Here is a 21,409-nt window from a genome sequence, read left to right on the forward strand (position 1 = left end):
CAGAATCTACATGTAAAATTTAAAAAAAATCCATTGTGTAGTTTAATTACGTACACTTCGCCTTAAAAGCCCATTTCACACAATGTGTGCTGTTAAATCTTGTTTCAAATAAAAGAATCGTTCTTGACAGATTATCGCTTTCAAAGTGAGGGCGGATTGTTCGTTACTAAATCAGTTTTGCCTTGCGCTCATTTCATTACTAAATTTGTGATTACGACTGAGATTGTTTAATATGACAACAAATTTCCTTGAAATCTTAAATTTGATTACAACTTTTCAGTAAGCGGAATTCCTTTGGTAATTGTAAAGTATAGTTATGTATTGATTGGCATTATCCAATGACCTTAACTATACTACGACTGCTCGGTTTCTCCCAAGTCAGCAATAAGTGATGAATTGGGAACGACATCGCTATATGTTAGACAGAATTTTCTAACTGAATGTTGTTGCAGAGGATTGTATGCTTAGCAAAAGAGGTATGGCTTTTATTTTAAAAGATATCTTTAACAACTGCATCGTTTAAAAAAAAAGCAGAAGCGATAATGTGTTCTAAATAAGTTATTATGTACCATGTTTTATAACTGTATATTCGACTTATTTTCATAATTTTTTTCCGAAACTAACCTTCAATTTTAAGAACAAAGACGACTATTGTATAGTTCTTTATAACTTTGCTATTTTTGCATTATAATTTACAGTCAATATTGATAGACTTTTTATTTATAGTCTTGTGGCGAAACGGCTTAATTTTCTCTTGTTATGGCAAAAGTCGATAGAGATCAAAATAAGATAAAATCTTATTTCTTTTCTATGTTGTGTTATGTATATTGTTGATTGTCTTTTCGTCTTTTTTTGTCATGACGAATTCAGTTTTTTTTTTTCGACTGTACGTTTGAGTGTCCATTTTGTATCTTTAGTCTCTCTAAGGAACATGTATTTAAAGGCAAATTTATTAAAAAAGAATTTATGTAAATCCAAAACAAATGATGTCTTTTTTAAATATTGATAATAAAACTTTCTTCCTTTTTTCTCATGAAAAATTACAATAACAATTTATTAGAATTGTTAGAAATATTAACTCTGACATTATACTACATGTAGGAGGCAAACTTAGTTCTCTACAAAGTGGAAGATTGACAGTTACATAAATTGTATCTTGTTAGCATTTTTGTCGAGATTTGACAGGTGTCAGTGGGAATACATTGACTCTAGATTGTGTGACTCTCATAGGCATAACATTCTGCTTGGCCATGAACTTTCTTTGCTCTGAACATTTAATGACGTTTTCAATCATAAAAAAAATCGTAATTCACTTTGTCCTGCAATCGGCAATCGATTGTAAAGATATCCGGTCTACAAAAAAAGATGCTCAATTTTACAAGTACATAGATATAGAATGAAATTCAAAACAGTGTGGCTGTGGCCATTGATTGACACATTAAATTCATCCATTGACTGGGACAATTTACGTGAACGTTTGTCTGTAACGACCACTGTTCACGACGTACCTATGATAGACATTTAAACTGTGGGGTCAAAAAAGGTTTCTTAACGCCTTTAATTATAAAATAATTCGAAAAATTAATCAGGAATAACCTTTATGTTTTGATTTATATAATTGATATAAATCAAAACATCGTGTTATTTCTGATTAATTTTTCGAATTACTTTATTAAGGTGTTGAGAACCTTTGGTGACCCCATAGTTTAAGTGTCTTTAAAAAGTACATAGTGAGCAGTGGTCGTTACATACAAACGTTCACCTAAATTGTCCCAGTCAATGGATGAATTTAATGTGTCAATCAATGGCCACAGCCACACTGTTTTGAATTTCATTCTAAAACGATCTTGTATGAGTGCCAATGTGACAAATCTCCATACAGTCCTGATATTCTACTTCAGCATTATGGAAGCGGCAATGATAACATTATTGTTTACGTAAAGGTTGTTTTATGTCCTTTCCACGTTCCACATTTAACCATGTCGATTTTTATAAAACAAACAAAAAACTATTACCACTACGTGGAATGATAGATAACGGAAGGTTAAAGTGTCCGGTTAAAATTTCACGTTATATTAAAAGAAGAAATATATATGCTAGATTAGATCGACGTCCGTTCCTCTAATCGCCGTCCATTGTGCTGTCATGTATTGACAAAACGACGTCTTAATTTATTGTAGTCACTAATCGATATCCAATATCAATGAATAATAAAATGATAAATTGCTGCACTTACACTTATACATGTACATGCATATTGATAAGTGGCATGTGAGTATACGTAAATAAGAACCAAACGACAAAGAAAACAAAAACACATATATATTGGGCAACACTCAGTTTTCGACTATGGACAAAAGGAAGGAGTAAATGCCAATTGTTTTTAGAGTTCTATAATTTTGACTCTGTAAGATATTTTTCAACAAATTTATTAATTTTAAACCTGGAGTGAACATTTGTTTTATGTTGTCCTGTTACACCACTATTCCAGGTAAGGGGAAGGTTACGCGCTCACAAACATGTTAAACCCAGCCAAATAGTCTATGTGTCTGTAGTCTATTGGTTGTTGTTGGTTTATGTCTTGCATATTTTTTTTCGGATTTTTGATATAAGAAGATGTGGTATGAGTGCTAATGAGACAACTCTCCATCCAAGTCAGTTTATAATAGAAAACCATTTTAAGTCAAAATCCGGCCTTGGCTCACACCAAACAGCAAGCTGTAAAAGAAAAGGGCTATATAACTGCTTACTTCCACTTCATTTGAACTCTAGTGTATAGTTGTCCGATTAGCAATCACACCACACCACATTGTTGTTTAATAAGCTCTTAAATTACTTGAAAATTAATATTACAACCTGTAAACATCGGTAATACATTTAAAAATATATATATATATATATATATATATATATATATTTTATGTGTCACATATACTTTGTTTTGGTTGTAAAAATATTGACCTAGAACTGTCTTTACTACTTTCTCGGACAACCCAAGTTTCAGTTCTGTTATTTCGGCAGTTTTGTTAATTTGTTATAAGAATATGGTCGAATATAATACGGCATGTTGGCAAAAAATGTCTCGGCGTTTGGATCTTTCCATAAGTCCGTTAAAACGGACGTCGATTAGTGAAGCTAAAAATTGGACGTCGATTAGAGGAGCCAAAAATTGGACGTCGATTGGAATCTTATTTTATTGTGACGTCAGCATTAGAAGTCGATTAGAGACCGGACGTCGATCTGAGTCTTACATATATCCCCGGCACGAAAAGGGAGAAGAGCTTGACGAGCCTCGATTTTCGTCAATATTTATATTAGATCGTACAAAGAATTATATGCAGTTCAGAGGTATTGTATGTTTATAATTATGTCGGTATGATTGCCAAGGAAACGGATATCCGAAAAAAGACAAATTGCAAAAGGATATAAACCAATACAGCTCACGGATGTTTTTACAGTCCTTATCAAATAGGGGCGAAAGATACCAGAGGAAAAGTCAATTTCATAAATCGAAAATAAACTGACAACGCCATGGCTAAAAATGAAAAAAACAGTATCACGACACAAATCTAAAGACTGTTATACTTTTCGCTGTTCATTACAAAAAGGTTTGATACCTTTATTATTAATAAACCAGTTGTTGGCATGACACGGGTTATGTTCTTCTCATATATGTTATGATGGTATGATACTAAACCCCTCACGGGGAGGATTGTGCCATATGATGAAGACATAATTTTTCAATCAGTTTAATTGAGGTCCGGAGCTGGCATGTCAGTTAACTGCTAGTAGTCTGATATTATTTATGTATTATTGTCATTTTGTTTATTTTCTTTGGTTACATCTTCTGGAATCAGACTCGGACTTCTCTTGAACTGAATTTTAATGTGATTATTGTTATGCGTTTACTTTTCTGCATTGGCTAGAGGTATAGGGGAGGGTTGAGATCTCACAAACATGTTTAACCCCGCCGCATTTATGCGCCTGTCCCAAGTCAGGAGCCTCTGGCCTTTGTTAGTCTTGTATTATTTTAACTTTTAGTTTCTTGTGTACAATTTGGAGATTAGTATGGTGTTCATTATCACTGAACCAGTATATATTTGTTTAGGGGCCAGCTGAAAGACGCCTCCGGGTGCGAGAATTTCTCGTTGCATTAATTGAAGACCTGTTGGTGACCTTCTGCTGTTGTCTGCTCTATGGTCGGGTTGTTGTCTCTTTGGCACATTCCCCATTTCCATTCTCAATTTTATTGATAGTACAAGTAATGTTTTCTGGTTGGTTATTTGTTTAGACTCGTATATGATTAATTTGGTTGGATCATGATTTTTTTTGGTCTGAACATTCACTAACGTTTTTCTCGTTTGACGTTTTCATCGAAACAAAATCAGATCATCTTTTCCTGCATTCCGCCATCTTTTGTATAATGCTGAGTTCACACGTAATTCGAATTACTTTAATTCGCATTCGAAACATTTTACGTCAGGCAGTTCTAATTCGAATTGCAATGCGCGTCAAATTCGCTATACTGTCCAAACGACGTTACCTTTTAATTCGTATTAACAAAAACGTATTTCTAATGCGAATTAGTTAATTCGAATCAATTCGAATTAAAAAAGAAGAGTGTGTGAACGCGATAAGCGAATTCGATTCGCATTCAATTCGAATTAAATGTCCGTGTGAACGAGGCATAATATCCAGTTAACAATAAATGTTTGTACAAATTAAATGATTGCCATTAAAGACGACGATCCATCAAAGTTCAAATGAAGTGAATGTAAGCAATGTGTAAGCATTCGTACGATTATAATTAAATGTTTAATCCTATGACAAAAGAAGATGTGGTATGATTGCAAATAATACAACTCTCCACAAGAGACCAAATGACACAGGAATTAAAAATTATAGGTCACCGTATGGCCTTCAACAATGAACAAAGGCCCGAAATGACAAAATTTAAAACAATTCAAACGAGAAAACTAATGGCTTACTGATGTACAAAATAATGTAACACAGCAACAAACGACAACCACGGACCTACAGGCTCCTGACTGAATGTGGCGGAATTAAACATGTTAGCGGGCACTCAACCCTCTCCTTACACTGGGAATATGGTGTAACAATACAAGATAAGAACAGACTTAAAAAAGTTCAAAAATGCTCAACTCATCAAATGGATACAAATAAAAATACATCTAACAAAAACACAGAGTGTACGTTGGAGGGTACTTGTACATCCAAGCAATAAACCAGCATTCCATATCTATTTCAAATGTATTTTTTTATTTCGAGTTATTGACATAAATTGATACCAGTGTAAACCATTTAATTTGTTTTATACAATAATACAGTTTTGTGGTAATGTTTCCGATGAATTTTCCTTGTAATATTCGCTTTTTTAAAGTTAAACAGGACGATATAGTTACATCCTTTTAGCACAAATCTTAAAATTCTTTTTTGTTTAGCTTCGTTATTACTACTTATTAAATTTGCCAGTTGGTTGTTTCTTAAGACTCTTATACATAAATCCAAGTTTCTCAATAGCAAGAAAGTAATTGTTGCATATGTAGCCAGTCTATTTTGTCCATGAACCATATTACTGTCAGATAGTTTACCACTTCAGCTCCATGTTTACAAACAAGATTTTGATCCTATTGTATAATTGTAATATATCACTGATTTTTTTTTAAATCAACTATGTGCTTGTTTATGACAATTTGCTATATACTATGTATTAATATAATTTTTTGAAAATAAGTATAGGTCAATATCAAAGTAGCCAAATGTCTATAAATATGTATAATATTTATCAATTTTTTCGCCGGTTTAGTTAATTCACTGATTGTGCCGACGAAAACCACCATTGCATCGTATTAATATTTTTGTGCAGATTTTTATAGATAGCGATAAACATTACTTCTAATTAATGACAACTACCGCATGTTTATTCATGTGAAGAGCTACCTGCTTGCATTATTATACTCAAACTGAATTATACTGACCTGCCGTTAAATTTCGTCTTAATTTACATTGTGATATAGATATAAAGGTTTCATAGTAAAATTTTGGACTAATGAAGATAGAATATCAGGTTTTCTGTATGTTTTTCTTCGCTAATACGTTTGTCTACTGTTTCTGTTTTCTATTGGAAGCTTCGGCATATTCTCAACAATTTTCTCAAATTTATAAGTTGCAACTTCACCATAGTCACTAGTACCGAGTTTATGACCTTGAAATTATTTGTAGAATAGGATAACTTTATTCCTTAGAAAAGCGTCTTGACACATTTTACATAACATGATCTATATTATAATAAGACGATAATTGTCTTTGCAGCATTTTCCCTGTCTTCCACAGTTTCATATCAACAGATCTTAATTTAACGCAGTGTCTCAGAAAAAAACAATAAGCTCAAGTCTATTCTTGTGCTCTGTAGATTAAAATTGTCTTTTTTGTGGTCTATACATCCCAGTTATTTGATTGCTTGACAGGTTGAGAAGATTCAGAATTTGATATATTATGTCGGGTTTTCTTTTAATTTCAGAAACTGTTCTATTTTTCTTTTTACTTGTATTTTGATTATGTAAACATTGAGACAATTTACAACACAGAATTCACACGCAGAAAACATATTCTTGATTATTAACAATAATCGATTATCTATTCCTCAGAATCGGAAAACATTCAAAGCAACGAGAATCCATTCGTCATTATTGTGTGTGAAGTGATGGAAATGAATCGTACTATTCAAAAGTATTTTTTTCGCATCCGAGATAATATAGCGATATTTCACCAATGAAGTTTTTTTTTAGTAGTTAATGCATATGAATTCAAAATCATAAATAAAGATTTGAAAAGCCATTTGAAAAAAAATATTATTCTTGGCTATTAAAAGATGTTGGTTTCCCCCATATGAAATGGATGGGGAAATTGAATGTTAAACTAAGAAAATATATTTGAAATAACAGAATTTCAATTAAGCAATGCATTGGTTAGACGTGATCACCTCAAATACTTAATGCATTTTCTCTTCGAGAAATTTGTTGTTTGTTAAAAAATATTTCTGGAAGTGTATTGAGATAATATATAAGGATGATAGGGGGAATATCCAATGTATAGTCTGTGAATAAGACAAAGGAGTTCCAAAATATAAAAGTAAAAAGCTCAAATTAAGAAAATAGTAGTATACCGGTGTTCAAAGGTCATAAATCGATTGAGAGCAAAAAAAAATCGGTTTAAAAACTAAAACCAAGGGGAAAACATAGGAAAAACAGGAACACTGAAGTGCAACAAAAACAAACGCCAACATACATAGAAACGAACTATTTGATAACAACTGCCAAATGCCTAACCTAGTACAGGACATTGCAAGAAAAATGGTGGGTTGAATCTGGGTTAAATTTGTTTATACAAAACTCGTTCTAGGAATTTTCATGACAATGATGTTTTGGAAAGGGCAAATTTATAATAATTTGGACTACAAACGACCAGACATAACAAATTATCAAACCGAAACCACAAAAGAAACATCAAAAATGATTACTAGATCATGAATGTTGTATTTACAAAATACATAGACACGTCGTATAGCAATGCAAATTCACTTTGCAGAATCTTCTTATTTGATATATTAATTTTAGTTCTGATCATGCATGACATATTTGCCACTGAGTGCTCAGCAAATATCAACCAATCTTCCTAAAGTTTTCTACAAGATAACTGTAAGTATAAAAAAAGAGGTGTTATGCTTGCCAATGAGACAACTATCCACCAAGTTAAAATGAAGTGAATGTAATCATGAAATTAGTATGGCGTTCATTATCACTGGACTAGTATATATTTGTTTAGGGGCCAGCTGAAGGACGCCTCCGGGTGCGGGAATTTCTCGGTACATTGAAGACCTGTTGGTGACCCTCTGCTGTTGTTTTTTATTTGGTCGGGTTGTTGTCTCTTTGACACATTCCCCATTTCCATTCTCAATTTTATTTATAGTTAATGACAACCATAGGGCCTTCAACAATGAGAAAAACCCATACCGTATAGCCTGCTATCAAAGGCCCCGACATGAAAACTATGAATCAATTCAATTGAGAAAACTAACGGCCTAATTTTAAACAAAATAATTTACGGAAAACAAATATGACATGAACCAATGACAACCACTGAACTACAGTTCCTGACTTTGGAATAAATAATGTGGCGGGGTTAACATGTTTGTAAGCGCTAAATTTTCCCGCTAACACGGAACTTTGGGTGTTATATATAAACAAACTATAAAAATCAGTTGAACTCATCAGACCAATGAAAAGCAGAAAAAAATCTCTCGAACCCACATATCGGACGTGGCAGGGTATTTATAAATCCCTAACAACAAGAAATACACAAAGTACAGATCTGAGAGTAATTGCAGTTTCTGGCAGCTAGAGTAAGGTCAATAAAAGCTATTAAAATAACAAAAATATGAATTTAGAACTAAAGAACTGTAAAGACGCCATAAATAATCAGAGAAAAACATGACGCCGCTAAGACTATTTTGGTTTCTTTTTTTACAGGTATATTGTGCTATTTCGTAAATATAAATTACCTAAATAACAGTTTATGATAGATTCTTACGTTTATAACAAATTCATATCGAATGGACGATCACATCTTTATTTAAACTCACTGATTATAAATTCCACCACACTAAACTTGCAGACATCACATATCATGTTATATCATGGGGAAAAGAATCAGTTCAATACTATCAAACATTTTTTAAATATAACATTACGGTTTGAGGAATATTAAGATATTATTTTTTCCATTAAAAATGTTCTCGTTACCATTTTTAGATAATCAAAACATGAAACTACTAATAATTATTGATTAATAAAGATAATTAATTGAAATTTAATCAAATTCGAATGAATGAATGAACGTTAATAGTTATCAAAGATACCAGGATTATAATTTAGTACGCCAGACGCGCGTTTCGTCTACATAAGACTCATCAGTGACGCTCATATCTAAATATTTATAAAGCCAAACAAGTACAAAGTTGAAGAGCATTAGGATCCAAAATTCCAAAAAGTTGTGCCAAATAATGCTAAGGTAATCTATGCCTGGGATAAGAAAATCCTTAGTTTTCCAAAAATTTAAAGTTTTGTAAACAGAAAAGTTATAAAAATGACCACATTATTGATATTCATGTCAACACCGAAGTGTTGACTACTGGGCTGGTGATACCCTCGGGGACGAAACCTCCACCAGCAATAAACAAGAGCAATTTTTCAGTTCGCTATTGCGTGATGCCTCATTGCCGAAAAGGATAAAATTAATGAACGGATTTTAAAAGTAATGAAATAAAACAAGACAGGTAGATCATAAAATTCTTAACCTTATGAAGCACAACAGTTTATTCACTGTTATTTGGAGTATTTTTCTGTCTTTTAGATTTTGATGTAGTAATATATTTTTTTTTTTTTACTGTCCTTCAAAATATGATTTTTCTTTTGCGTGTGTATTCTTCCTCTGTGTAAGCATATTACTGTACAAAATATGCCATTAAGTGCTACTTTTTTAGTAAAGTGAGGTCCAAATTTTATATATTTGCTCAAAATTCGGATTTGTGGACGTGTTTTTCCTTTCGACAGAAATTGGCACACATAATTTTCTTACGTAATCAAACCAAATGGCATTTTTAAAAAAGAGGGGTCCATGAATTCGTTTTCAAGTTAGATAAGTTTGAATGATGAAAATCAGTCGAAAACTGAATCTTCTCCCAATAAGTCATAGTTTGACGTCGCGAAAATAACAATTTACGTTATACCGCAGTCCCACTAGGCCACGATCGCAAGAAGTTCGTATAACGGTCGTGGTGAGGTCTTCAAGATCGTGATGAGCGTGGCCAACTTTGAACATGTTCAAAACAATCGTGGTGCGGTCGTGGCGAAATCAAGTCGTAGTAGAAGCGTAGCTAGAGCGCACTAAGGTCGTGGTAAGATCGCAAAGGTCACTGTACCATCGTAGCGAGAGCGTGGCGAAAGCGTTATTCCATTCGGAGAGACTGCGCTACGATCCTAAAGAGACGTTATTACGACCATCACGTTGTCACCGAGACCCAACTACGCTTCCACTACGACTATAATACGTTTACAACAGCTGTTCAAGACCATAGTACGATTCTAGAACGCCCTTGCCGTCCTCATCACGCTCTTCTTACGACCTGACTGCGTTAATACAACGACCATTATTCTCATTGTCATTTTCACATAAAATTTATTATATATCTCCAGGTTTTGTTTTTTCTGTATGTAGTTCTTGTCCATTTTCTCTAACTGCTCACCCATGCTTCTCGTTTATATAGATTAGACCGTTGGTTTTCCTGTTTGAATGGTTTTACACTAGTTATTGTTGGGGCCCTTTATAACTTGCTGTTCGATGTGAGCCCAGGCTCCTAGTTGAAGGCCGTACCTTGGTCTATAATGGTTTACTTTTGTAAATTGATACTTGGGTGGAGAGTTGTCTCATTGGCACTCATACCACATCTTCCTATATCTATTGACACATCCGTGTCATCTCTGCTATCGTTCACTAAAATATCGCCATTTGAGCTTTATGGACCAGCAAAAGTTTGTAATTTAGGTTGAATTGGTCGGTCCGAAATCTCTGCTTGGTCATGATTCGTTACTATCAGAGCTCCCTCTGCCTCTACATCAACCCCTTTCGCCACGCCCACGTGTTCTAGAAGATTTTGGTGGCATGACTGTATTGTTTCCGAGAAATCTATGTATTAATCAGAAATAGAAGGAATGGAATAGTATAGATATGGAACACGATGTTGACTTTATTACTGAAAATGTAAGATCGCGCTATGAACGTAGTATAATCGTGGTAAGAACGTACTATATTCGCAGTAGAAGCGTGGTAAGACCGTGTTGCAATCGGATAACTCGTGGTATGGTCGTAGTGAGAACTTGATAAGCGTAGAGAGGTCGCAGAATTGGCGGGTTAGAACGTGGTATAATCGTAGCGGGATCGTGAGGACGTAGTAGCATTGTGAAAGCAACGAAAATTTACATGTTCATGCCGCTCATACCGCGACTTCACCACGATCTGAATTTATTGTAGATCGCGGTGAGTGTAGTGCGATCGTGGTCTAGTGGGACTTGTGCTTTATCAACGTCATCATCTCCCCTGTAACTGTATGACCTTTAGTGCTGCATAGACATCTTATAGTTGCAGGGGTATTTTTCAATATTCGAACCGCTCATGCGAGACCCTCATGGGAAGTCAAGGTCGTTAAACCCTAAGGCCGTAGTATAGTAGTAGTAGTAGCAGTATTCGATCATGATTATTAATACGTTCATAGTCAAGTTATTTTTCCTGATTTAATGAGAATGGTCGTTGTTTCTATCGACTGAATTTACACGACTCGCAAACCTTCAGAATGTGGAAGTCTGTATTTTTTTCTTCTTCTTATCAAACGATGTCCGATCTGTATGAATTCAATGTTTCTAACAAAGATTATTATCTTTTGACATTTTAAATACAAGAAAATTTAATGATGATTTTTATTATTAAATAGTTTTCATATTTTTTATTCATATCATCGGCCAACAATCTTTTGTTAATCGGGTTGTCCAATTTAGAATGAAAGTGTGAAATTGATATTTTAACTGGATTTCAGTTGATTCCAGAAGTTTGAGGGCATTTTAGATTTAAGGCTCTAAGTCTACAGGAATGTTTTATATTTTTGTCTTTTTCAAAGACGGAAAACTAGCAGTTTCGTATATGCCACGATGAAAATCGATTGAATTTATAGGGACTATATTGAACACATCGACCAATTGAATAGCATGTAATATCATGAGTTACTCTAACAATGTTGATTGAAACAGCTAAAGTCGGCTGCTGAAAATGAATCAACTTCAATGAAGCTGTCTACCAACCATTTTAAGATGATAACGTGTTTAACTCTCTCTTATTATACTCTATACTTCTTCACGCTATAAAATTTATATAGGTGTCAGACCACTAATTCAAAATACCTTCATATTCATATACATATTCAAACAACTTTTTTTAATTTCCACAGCTCTCTAACTAGTTTACATAAAGTTACTCATGAAACCCCTGCATATCCTCAATTATACATGTATCAACTATCGTTATGCCAATTTTCAAAAAATGTATAAATATAAAGTTGTGGTATGTGTGCCAATGAGAACACTGTCCATCCGAGTAACTTTGCATGTATAAAAAGTTAACAATATCTTAAATGTAGTGACATTATGTTCGACTATAAATAGCATGTTGGGGAAAATGAAAATCTTCGTAAGAATATTATTAAGAACATCTATCTTAAAATTGCATTAGTACTAAAAGGATTACATTACATGCATGTTCCATAATCCGTAATTTTGATTGGCTAACAACAATCACGAGGAAGTTTGATACCATATTAAAGATTCAACAGCTATGACTTATTGTGCTATCCGTGACAATGTTAAAATAATGCATTGAAAAACAAACGAGACGCTTGAAATGACTCTTAGTTTTCTTCTTGTTACATGAAAACATAATTAAAATGAATCGAATGATTCTTTAATAATTTCATAGGGTCGTAAAAGCGTTGATCGTGCGCACATTTTCAAATATAAAGCGGAATGTGCTTCGGTCAGTGCTTTTACACACAGTCCTATAATTATTTTTTTTTTAAAAACTATTCAAGTCCTAAAATAAAGAAAATATGTCGTTTGATGTTCAAAATTAGGGACGATATCAAAAGTTCAATGTAGGATAAAAAAAAAATCTTAATTTACATAGTTTTTTCATTGACCAACTACCCCCTCCTAACATAATTTGGGGAAAATTAATTGACCAATAAGGATATATGTAAAATCGATGTCAATTAAACAAAAATTGCAGCAATGTTTACCCCACCCCCAAACTATTTGAAACAAGTTTGTTATCCTTCATTGATCTTTTGATGTCGTCCCTTACCCATTCAAGTTTAAAGGAGATCAATAATAAAAGGCTGATAAATACAGCCCGTAACAGAGAAGTGATCGAATTGATGTTTCTTTACCGTCAAAATTAGCTACGTTACCGACAAACTTATTTGAGTAGTGACCGAACTATTGGTACTTTAACGTTAAAAAGATTGACAATGCTGACAAACTTTCATGTGTCGATAATCAAGTTTAATATTAATAATATTGAAAATAATTCTAATAATATGAAACAAAATATGTCCATGCACCATTTCGATTGGGCGAAAAGTAGTCATTTCTTCAAAGTCAGAACAGAAAAAAAAAGATTTATGGAAGGACGTCTTGATAGTATTATTTCCTTTACAATTTTACCCAGAACTAAAAGAAATATACTGGTAAACAATTAAAAAGGTGTTTGATAGGAATGAAGTCCTTTATTTTTTCGGACTACAATGTGTACCGTATGTGTTATGGATTTGAATTCAATCAATAACTTTCAAATGTTTTCTCATATGTATACACAAAGGGGAGGACTTGTATTTGTACTTCTGTTAGAATATGTCTTCGTCCGTTTAACATGCCAAACTTTTTTCTAGTACAGTTTAAACGGGAAAATTTAGTTGAGAATTTTTTTTAAATATGACAAAATAACGAGCAAAACTATTTCTTGCAATGGCACACACAGAGAATATTTTTTTTTAGTAAAAATCAGTAAAAAAAATTTTCTCCAAAATATACCATGGCCAGGACCTGACAGTTTTTAGCAGTGTACAAATGAAAATCGTCCGGAAAACTGCGCTTGCTGTCATTTTGAGGGATCATGCAACATTTCACCTATTACCCATAAACAACATAGGTTCTCAATTACTAAAAAAAGTTCTAAAAGATAATTTCAAATCAGAGTAAACATATTAACTTCCTTATATCCAGTCGAATTTGTCTATAGGTTACACAAAGCTGGTTCTTAAAACGTTTGTATCAGGGAAAACATTTTTCTTTGACTTTTAAAACATGTAGGGGAAACGGATTTCCTAACGATTCACATATAATATTCCGTATTTCTGATTTTTTGTTCGATAACGTAAATTATACGACTTTTTTTATGACTACGTGAACTTGTGCCATTAATTTTTGTTGGTCTTTAGGAAGACAATTTACAATTGTGCAGTGAACGGAGGCACTTATACATAACCTTATAATTCTGTTTGGAAACAAAAATAAATTCCCAATATATAAATATACATGTATGAATATACATGTATTATATGTCGTGTACATGATTGGAATTTGTAGATATAACTACCGCACAGAAAAAGTATCGTGGATTTCGAGGCTTTCATATTCAAGGTTTTGAATTCTACCCTTGTTGAAAACATGTGGAGACCTCAGTGCCGTCTCCGTGAACATGCTAACACTTAAGTCATATCTTTTCATTTTCATATTTTTTTCCATATTTGTCTCTGTTGTCTTGATTTTTGGAACGATTAGTGGTATCTAACAATATTTATGAAAACTTTCTGAGAATTATGAATTTTTCTTCTCTGTCAGATATGGATCATTACCAATGATAAAATGAAATGCCGTACATCACATCGTATAGAGGTTTAAATTTCAAATATTCGTCAGTAACTTAAGATATAGAGCAATTTTGTCTTCAACATTTCAAATGTTAAAGGGTACATTTGTATTTTTTACTTCGATTTGAAGGAAATTTATTTCAGTTTTTTCTGTGACAAAGTATAGGCATGTCGGTATTGCAACAATGTATGATTGACATAATCCCGGGGACATAATAAACAGATAGCTATGAAAAAGAAAAGATATGGGGTATTCTGTATCAGACGAAAGAAAAACTATTACAGTGTTGAATCCCATAAATATTCACAGTGCAAGCAGTATATAATATCTACATTGAGCAAATCGATGATGTCATGTTTATTGTAGAAACGTTTTACCGTTAAAATGAAAATGCCAATGACAGAGGTTGATTATAAAAAATGTTTTACTGTGTTAAAAAAAACCTTCGACTTAAACAATGAAAACTTACACGTTGCACATTAAATATTTTGTCGATGAAGAAAATTAAATTATGTCACTTCTGAAATAAGTTTGTAGATAACGTAACTTATGCTGACGGTAAAGAAACGCGAATTCGATCACTTCTCTGTTACGGGCTGTATGTCCCATTGATACCAAGTATTACCTAAATGAGACAATACATTTTGTATGGTTTTATTTCGAGCAATGGTGGATAGTGCTTAAATCGAAATAATGAAAATTGTTGCTGCTACTAAAAGAGAAAAAATGAAAAACTATTGATAACACAATCTGAAGTATCAAATACTTCCAACAGTGACTTAGTAATATCTTTGTGCAAGTTCTTACTGTATTTAGTGTAAGTGGTGGAGGTTGTTCCAGACTCGTGCAAAGAACGCACAGAAACCTTTGGCATACACGTTTTTCTTGATAATGCTGTTAAAATATTTGGCTTGATGACTCAATTGGCTTATACATGTAACAACAAGGCTCTCAAATAAATAACAAACCTATTGATACAATTCAGGTAAAAAAAAAAACAACACTAAAGCATTGTAAGCGACCGTCAATATCAAATTAAAGAAATTTAATTAGGTTCCATCCAAAATATTTGTTTATGTGTTTGTGACTATACGTAATAAAACTTTTCCTTGACTTTTCAAAAAGGATCCCAGTTTGATGCCCGTTACTTAAAACTTCTACCCATTACATAATGATAAAGTTTACAAATGGAAATAAAGGCAGATTTCATCAAATATAAGACAAACAATAAAGAGTTACATGTTTGTCAAGAAAAGATAAAAACTTACAACAACTGTTATGTATGGTGAATTCTTCATGATATCAAGGTATCTGAAGTATCTACCAAATATTGATATGAATATTTAAATTCCTATGACTATGTAAACATTTTACTTCATTTGCAATTTTTTCTCGTTCCAGTTACCGAAATAATGCCAGCAGGACCTGTTAAACGTAGAATACTTATTTGTGGTGGTGGTAATGGAGCACACTGTTTATCTGCTCTAGCAGCGTCTCGCGAGAATTTGGACGTCAATGTTTTAACACTGTTTCAAGACGAGGCTGAGAGATGGACAAAACTTTTGGAAGACAATGATTTAAAAATCTCTGTGACTTACAACGATAGCACCGAATCCGAAATTCTTTCCAAACCATCGATTATCACAAAAGATCCTGCAAAAGCTGTGGAAGGAGTTGACATAGTTTTCCTTGTCGTCCCAGCCTTCGCTCATGCACAATATTTCACAACTATAACACCTTACCTACAGCCAAATACGTTAATAGTTGGGTTACCAGGTCAGGCAGGATTCGAGTTTCAATGCAGGAGTATGCTAGGCAAAAAGGCAAGAACCTGTACTATTGCGTCACTTGAATCCTTACCATGGGCATGCCGAATATTAGAATTTGGAAAGCATGTACAAATTCTTGGTTTTAAAGAATCACTAGGAATGTCCTTTTTAACTGGTAGCGAATGTAATCTTTTATTTCCAGTCGTCGAAACAGTTCAGGAAGTTCTTGGAGAAAAGCCACACATTCAAGTTATTGAAAATTATATTGCAGTAAATTTAATGGCGAAATCAATAATTCATCCGCCATTGTTATACGGTAAGTGGGGAGACTGGGACGGAACTCCAGTACCCGAAAAACCTTTGTTTTATCAAGGTGTTGACGAAATTCAGGCAGAACTTTTGTCCAAAGTCAGTGATGAAGTACTAGCAACAGCAAAAGAACTTGCGAAATTAAGAAACGGATGTGATATGTCAGAAGTAATTCATATCTTTGACTGGTACAAAATTTATTACAAAGACCAGGTAGCGGACAAAAGTTCTTTAATGATGGCAATGCGAACAAATAAAGCATATGATGGACTTGTTCATCCAATGACTCCCACAGAGGATGGGAAATTTGTTCCCGATTTTAACTACCGTTATACATCAGAAGATGTACCGTTCGGTCTTGTAGTAATGAAGGGGATTGCTGAAATTGCAGGAGTTGAAACACCAACAATTGACAAAATCATTGCATGGGCACAGACAAAGCTCGACAAAGAATACATTGTTGGTTCAAAACTTACTGGGAAAGATATAGCTTCTGCAAGAGCTCCTCAATCATATGGCTTGCATACTATAGATGAACTTTTTAACATGTAATGTTGTTAGATTTAATTCCTTTTTCGGGATATGATTAAGCAGGAAAGTGCTTCCTATGTCTATTTTAAAGGTAAATGCATAAATAAAATTCTTTGTTATTTTCACATTTGTATTGAATCCTATCACAATCAAAGTCTATGAGTGGCCGTTCGTGTCAAAATAATGATACTTCCATCATGATAGTTTTTCCATCGTGATGGTTTTAATAAGTATCACGATGCTTTTGACAATTATCATGATACTACTCAAAAGCATCGTGATACTTATCAAAAGTATCGTGATACTTATCAAAAGTATCGTGATACTTATCAAAAGTATCGTGATACTTATTAAAAGTATCATGATACTTGCCGAAAGCATCTCGATGCAACTGAATTGAGAAAAGCATCGCGATTGAAGTTAAAAGCATCACGATGAAAGTCAAAAGCATCACGATAGAAATTAAAAGCATCATGATGGAAGTCAAAAGCATCACGATGGAAGTTAAAAGCATCGTGATGGAAGTCAATCGCATCACGATGGAAATTAATCCATCATGATGGAACGGCATTACGAACCGTTGACCGACGATAACCAATCAAATAGATTGTCTTTTATTTCTTGGGAAGATCTATTAACTCAGAACAGATAAAACCAGGACAGTTATTTTCGATACGCTTTTATCTGTAACTTTTGTTTTACTCAACATATTGTTAAAAGATCAATTGTATTATAAAGAACAGGGTATTTACTTATATTATTTGTAAAAAATATAAAAATAAATAATAAGTAAGTAAAAAGAAAAATACAAAACAACTGTCTGGCAGAATATTTTTTTACGATTATAAAGTTTATGAAATATTCATTCTAAAAATCTATAATTTAGTATTTTTTTCATCTTTTAAAGATAAAAAAATCTTACAGGACAGTAGCCTTTCACGTTGGAAATTTTGTTGAAATTATTTCAAAATCAAAATACAAAGTTAAATATCTTCTTCAAAATAAATGTCTGGTAAACAAATGTTAGTTCACTGGAAAGTTTAGAATATACATGTAGCTTTATAAAAAAATAAAATTATATGAACTTTTATGTCATTAACACCAAAAACATCTGCCGGGACAGTATCCTACTCCGTTAAATTTTAAGAAAAAAAAATGGCTGAAATTGTTGAGAAAAGCCAGTTTACATATAATTGTGATATTTTCTTCAGAACAATTGTCTGGCATAATATTTTTGTACGATTATAAAGATTATTGAATAATCTTTCTATAAACCTATGATTTAATATTTTCTTCGTCTTATAAAGGTAAAAAAATGTGCCAGGACTAGCCTTTTACGTTTTATTTGGTCAGTACATCAACGGATAACAATTTTGTCAACGAAAATCTTTTTCTTTTATCCGTTAGCCGTCCGTTCGTGCTATCCGGTAAGGTATGATCACAGCTTAAGTGAGGAGTAAACACTAAGTGTTCTAGGCTTAGATAAAGAATAATGTGTTCTTAAAAAGTCACAAATCTTAACTGCGGGATAATACCTTGTGTCTACTATAAACATATATATAAAAGGAGATGTTGTATAATTGCCAATGAGACAACTCTCCACAAGAGACAAAAAATGACAAAGAAATTAAGAACTATAGGTCACCGTACGGCCTTCAACAATAAGCAAATCCTTTTATAAAGGGACCCGAAATGACAATGTAAAAAACATGTAACGAGAAAACTAGCGGCCTTATTTATATGAAAAGTGAACGAAAAACAAATATGTGACACATTAACCAACGACAACCACTGAATTACAGGGTCCTAACTTGAGACGGGCACATACATACATAATGTGCCGGGTTTAAACATATAAGCGAGATCCAAACCCTCCCCTGACATTGGACAGTGGAATAACAGTACAACATAAGAACGAACTATAAAAATGAGTTGAAAAAGACTTAACTCATCTGCATGATGGACAAAGATACACGTGGACGTATATATCAATTTCATTCCGAAACAACATGGCGTGTCAATCTAGTACAAAGGAGGGTTTATATTTATGTAACATTTTCATGTACTCGTCCTGAATATGCATTTAGTTGGACAATGGGCGTTAATGACGCAGCAATAGTACAATCTGTGCAGTTTTACTCTATAAACATAGAAAAAAACGTAATAAAAAATAACTGACCCACTGACATTTACTTTGTTGAAATTGCTACCGGTTGATATATAATTTGACTATGAAAAAGTGCCCATTTCTGCGGCACGTCTGTGTATTCTTCTTCCACCAGAAGATCTCAACATTGTTCCAGGATATCTCAACCGATACCAGAAAATCTCACCATGACATACTTTATAACATATTTAGCTTAATGAAATATAAGTAAAGAAAAAGAACAAACTGTAATTTTATGTTTATAAGGTTTAGAAAAATACTAATTTATTGATATATACGTAAGTTCATCAATGATATCACTGTCATTTTGTCAATAACTGACTGTACTGGCGACATTTACCTGCTGGAGAAAAGTCATTCCGACGTCATTTTAAATCATATTGGTTCGTGTTATACACGAGACAAACCCTAATTCAATTATTTATGGCATGACATTCCCATATTTTACAACAAAAAAACACATTGCTTTACAGTAAATTGACGAAAAGTCGACCTACTCTGTGTTTATTTTGAATATTTTGAACCAGTAAGGCTCAACAGGAAGTGTCAGATTAATCTTTTCCGTCTCAACATTTGGTTGAGATTAGATGGTTAACCAGGCGTGGGTGTGCTATTGATATTTCTGTGCCAGTATTTTATAACCAATGTGCTAGAACACTGTTGAATTGCTTTTGATTTTTTTCATATATTTACATATATATATACTAGACTGGCACAGCCGCGAAGTCGTTTAAATCTGCGAAAATAAAGTGTAGTTGCTTTTTACGAAAGCCGAGAAGGATCATTCCTAATTCAGAATTCAAAACTCGCAAATCAAGAAAGATAATCCTGTTTTATTGCAGTTGCAATCCAAACACAATAAATATTATCTTAATCTGATCAACTGATCTGATAAAATATACCGTAGATTAATAATATAATAGTGCACAGACAAACATTATAACACTTTTCAAAGGATATGTGCCGACATTATGTCAGACAAGTGAAACATTTCTTGTTCTCACTTTTACTCCGGGAGAGAGAAATGTCGAGTGTCACTTCAATCCTTATTCGATTTTTTTCTTCTTCTTTTCATGACTTGAGAATCTTTCATAATATAAGAATAAGAAGATGTGGTATGATTGCCAATGAGACAACTCTCCACAAGAGACTAAAATGACTCAGAAATTAACAACTATAGGTCAACGTACGGCCTTCGTCAATGAGTAAAACCCATATCACATAGTCAGCTATAAAAGACCCCAAAATGACAAAATTTTAATGTAAAACAATTCAGACGAAAAAACAAATTTGATATACAGCAAAAAACGACAACCACCAAATTACAGGCTCCTGACTTGGGACAGGCACATACAGAATGTGCACCATCCTCATTTATACAACACAAAAAATATGTCGTCCACTTTTCGGTGTAGTGAATTAGAATTATTGTCAGGTGTAAAATAAGAGAATAGGCAGGCGAAGAATGGAGATCGTAGCGTTGTTTTTTTTTTATCCACACAGGGAACACATTGAGAGTTTTATGCTGTAAGAAATTAAGCATTTCGCATTGTGTCCGAAAAGACAAATTTTCCTTCATTGTAGAGGATGCTTACATAGTTTTGACATACTATATGTGAATGTAATATAAAATTTCAACTGTTTTTTTTAAATGATTATTTATTAATTTATTTCTGTTATTTCTTTAACCCGAAACCGCCTTTGAAACTGGTGAAAATGTTTTGCAATGTTCCTGGATATCAATTTTACCCAGGGTTTTCGGATTTTTTCATTGCTGTCATTTGGGAAATCTAGTGTCAAAATATTACCTTCTGAGTAAACACTGAAAACTTGATCTTTCAATGTTGGTTCTGTTTTAGCAAAGACACTATAAGTTAAAAATTCACAAGAAAACTTTCTGGTAGTAACAATAAAAAAGATTTGCACTTAAAAATAACATTTCCAAATAAAGTTATCATTTCCCTCCTAAAATAGCAATTAAACGAAGAGTACAACAGGCTACAGAAACTTTTTGTATAATAAAGATAAAAAGATGAAGCTTTGTGTCAAATTAGGTGAAAATACTCCTATGCGAATATATT

At 33.1% G+C, this 21,409-nt stretch overlaps 1 protein-coding gene across 2 annotated transcripts; it reads left to right on the top strand.

Annotated features, from left to right (window-relative positions):
• The first annotated feature begins 398 nt into the window (after positions 1 to 398).
• LOC143049621 (opine dehydrogenase-like) lies at positions 399 to 17,261 on the top strand. Of its 2 annotated transcripts, none has more exons than XM_076223251.1 (2): positions 399 to 476; positions 15,954 to 17,261. In XM_076223251.1, exons 1-2 carry the CDS (start codon positions 461 to 463, stop codon positions 17,180 to 17,182), a joined length of 1,245 nt encoding a protein of 414 aa, XP_076079366.1. In that variant the 5' UTR covers positions 399 to 460; the 3' UTR covers positions 17,183 to 17,261. The 2 variants fall into 2 exon arrangements, with proteins under 2 accessions (XP_076079366.1, XP_076079454.1); XM_076223339.1 differs by lacking the exon at positions 399 to 476 and adding an exon at positions 3,236 to 3,348 and having other exon boundaries at positions 15,954 to 17,259.
• The last annotated feature ends 4,148 nt before the right edge of the window (positions 17,262 to 21,409 follow it).

The sequence above is a fragment of the Mytilus galloprovincialis genome, chromosome 1, assembly GCF_965363235.1.
Source record: "Mytilus galloprovincialis chromosome 1, xbMytGall1.hap1.1, whole genome shotgun sequence".
Classification (NCBI taxonomy): Eukaryota; Metazoa; Mollusca; class Bivalvia; order Mytilida; family Mytilidae; genus Mytilus; species Mytilus galloprovincialis.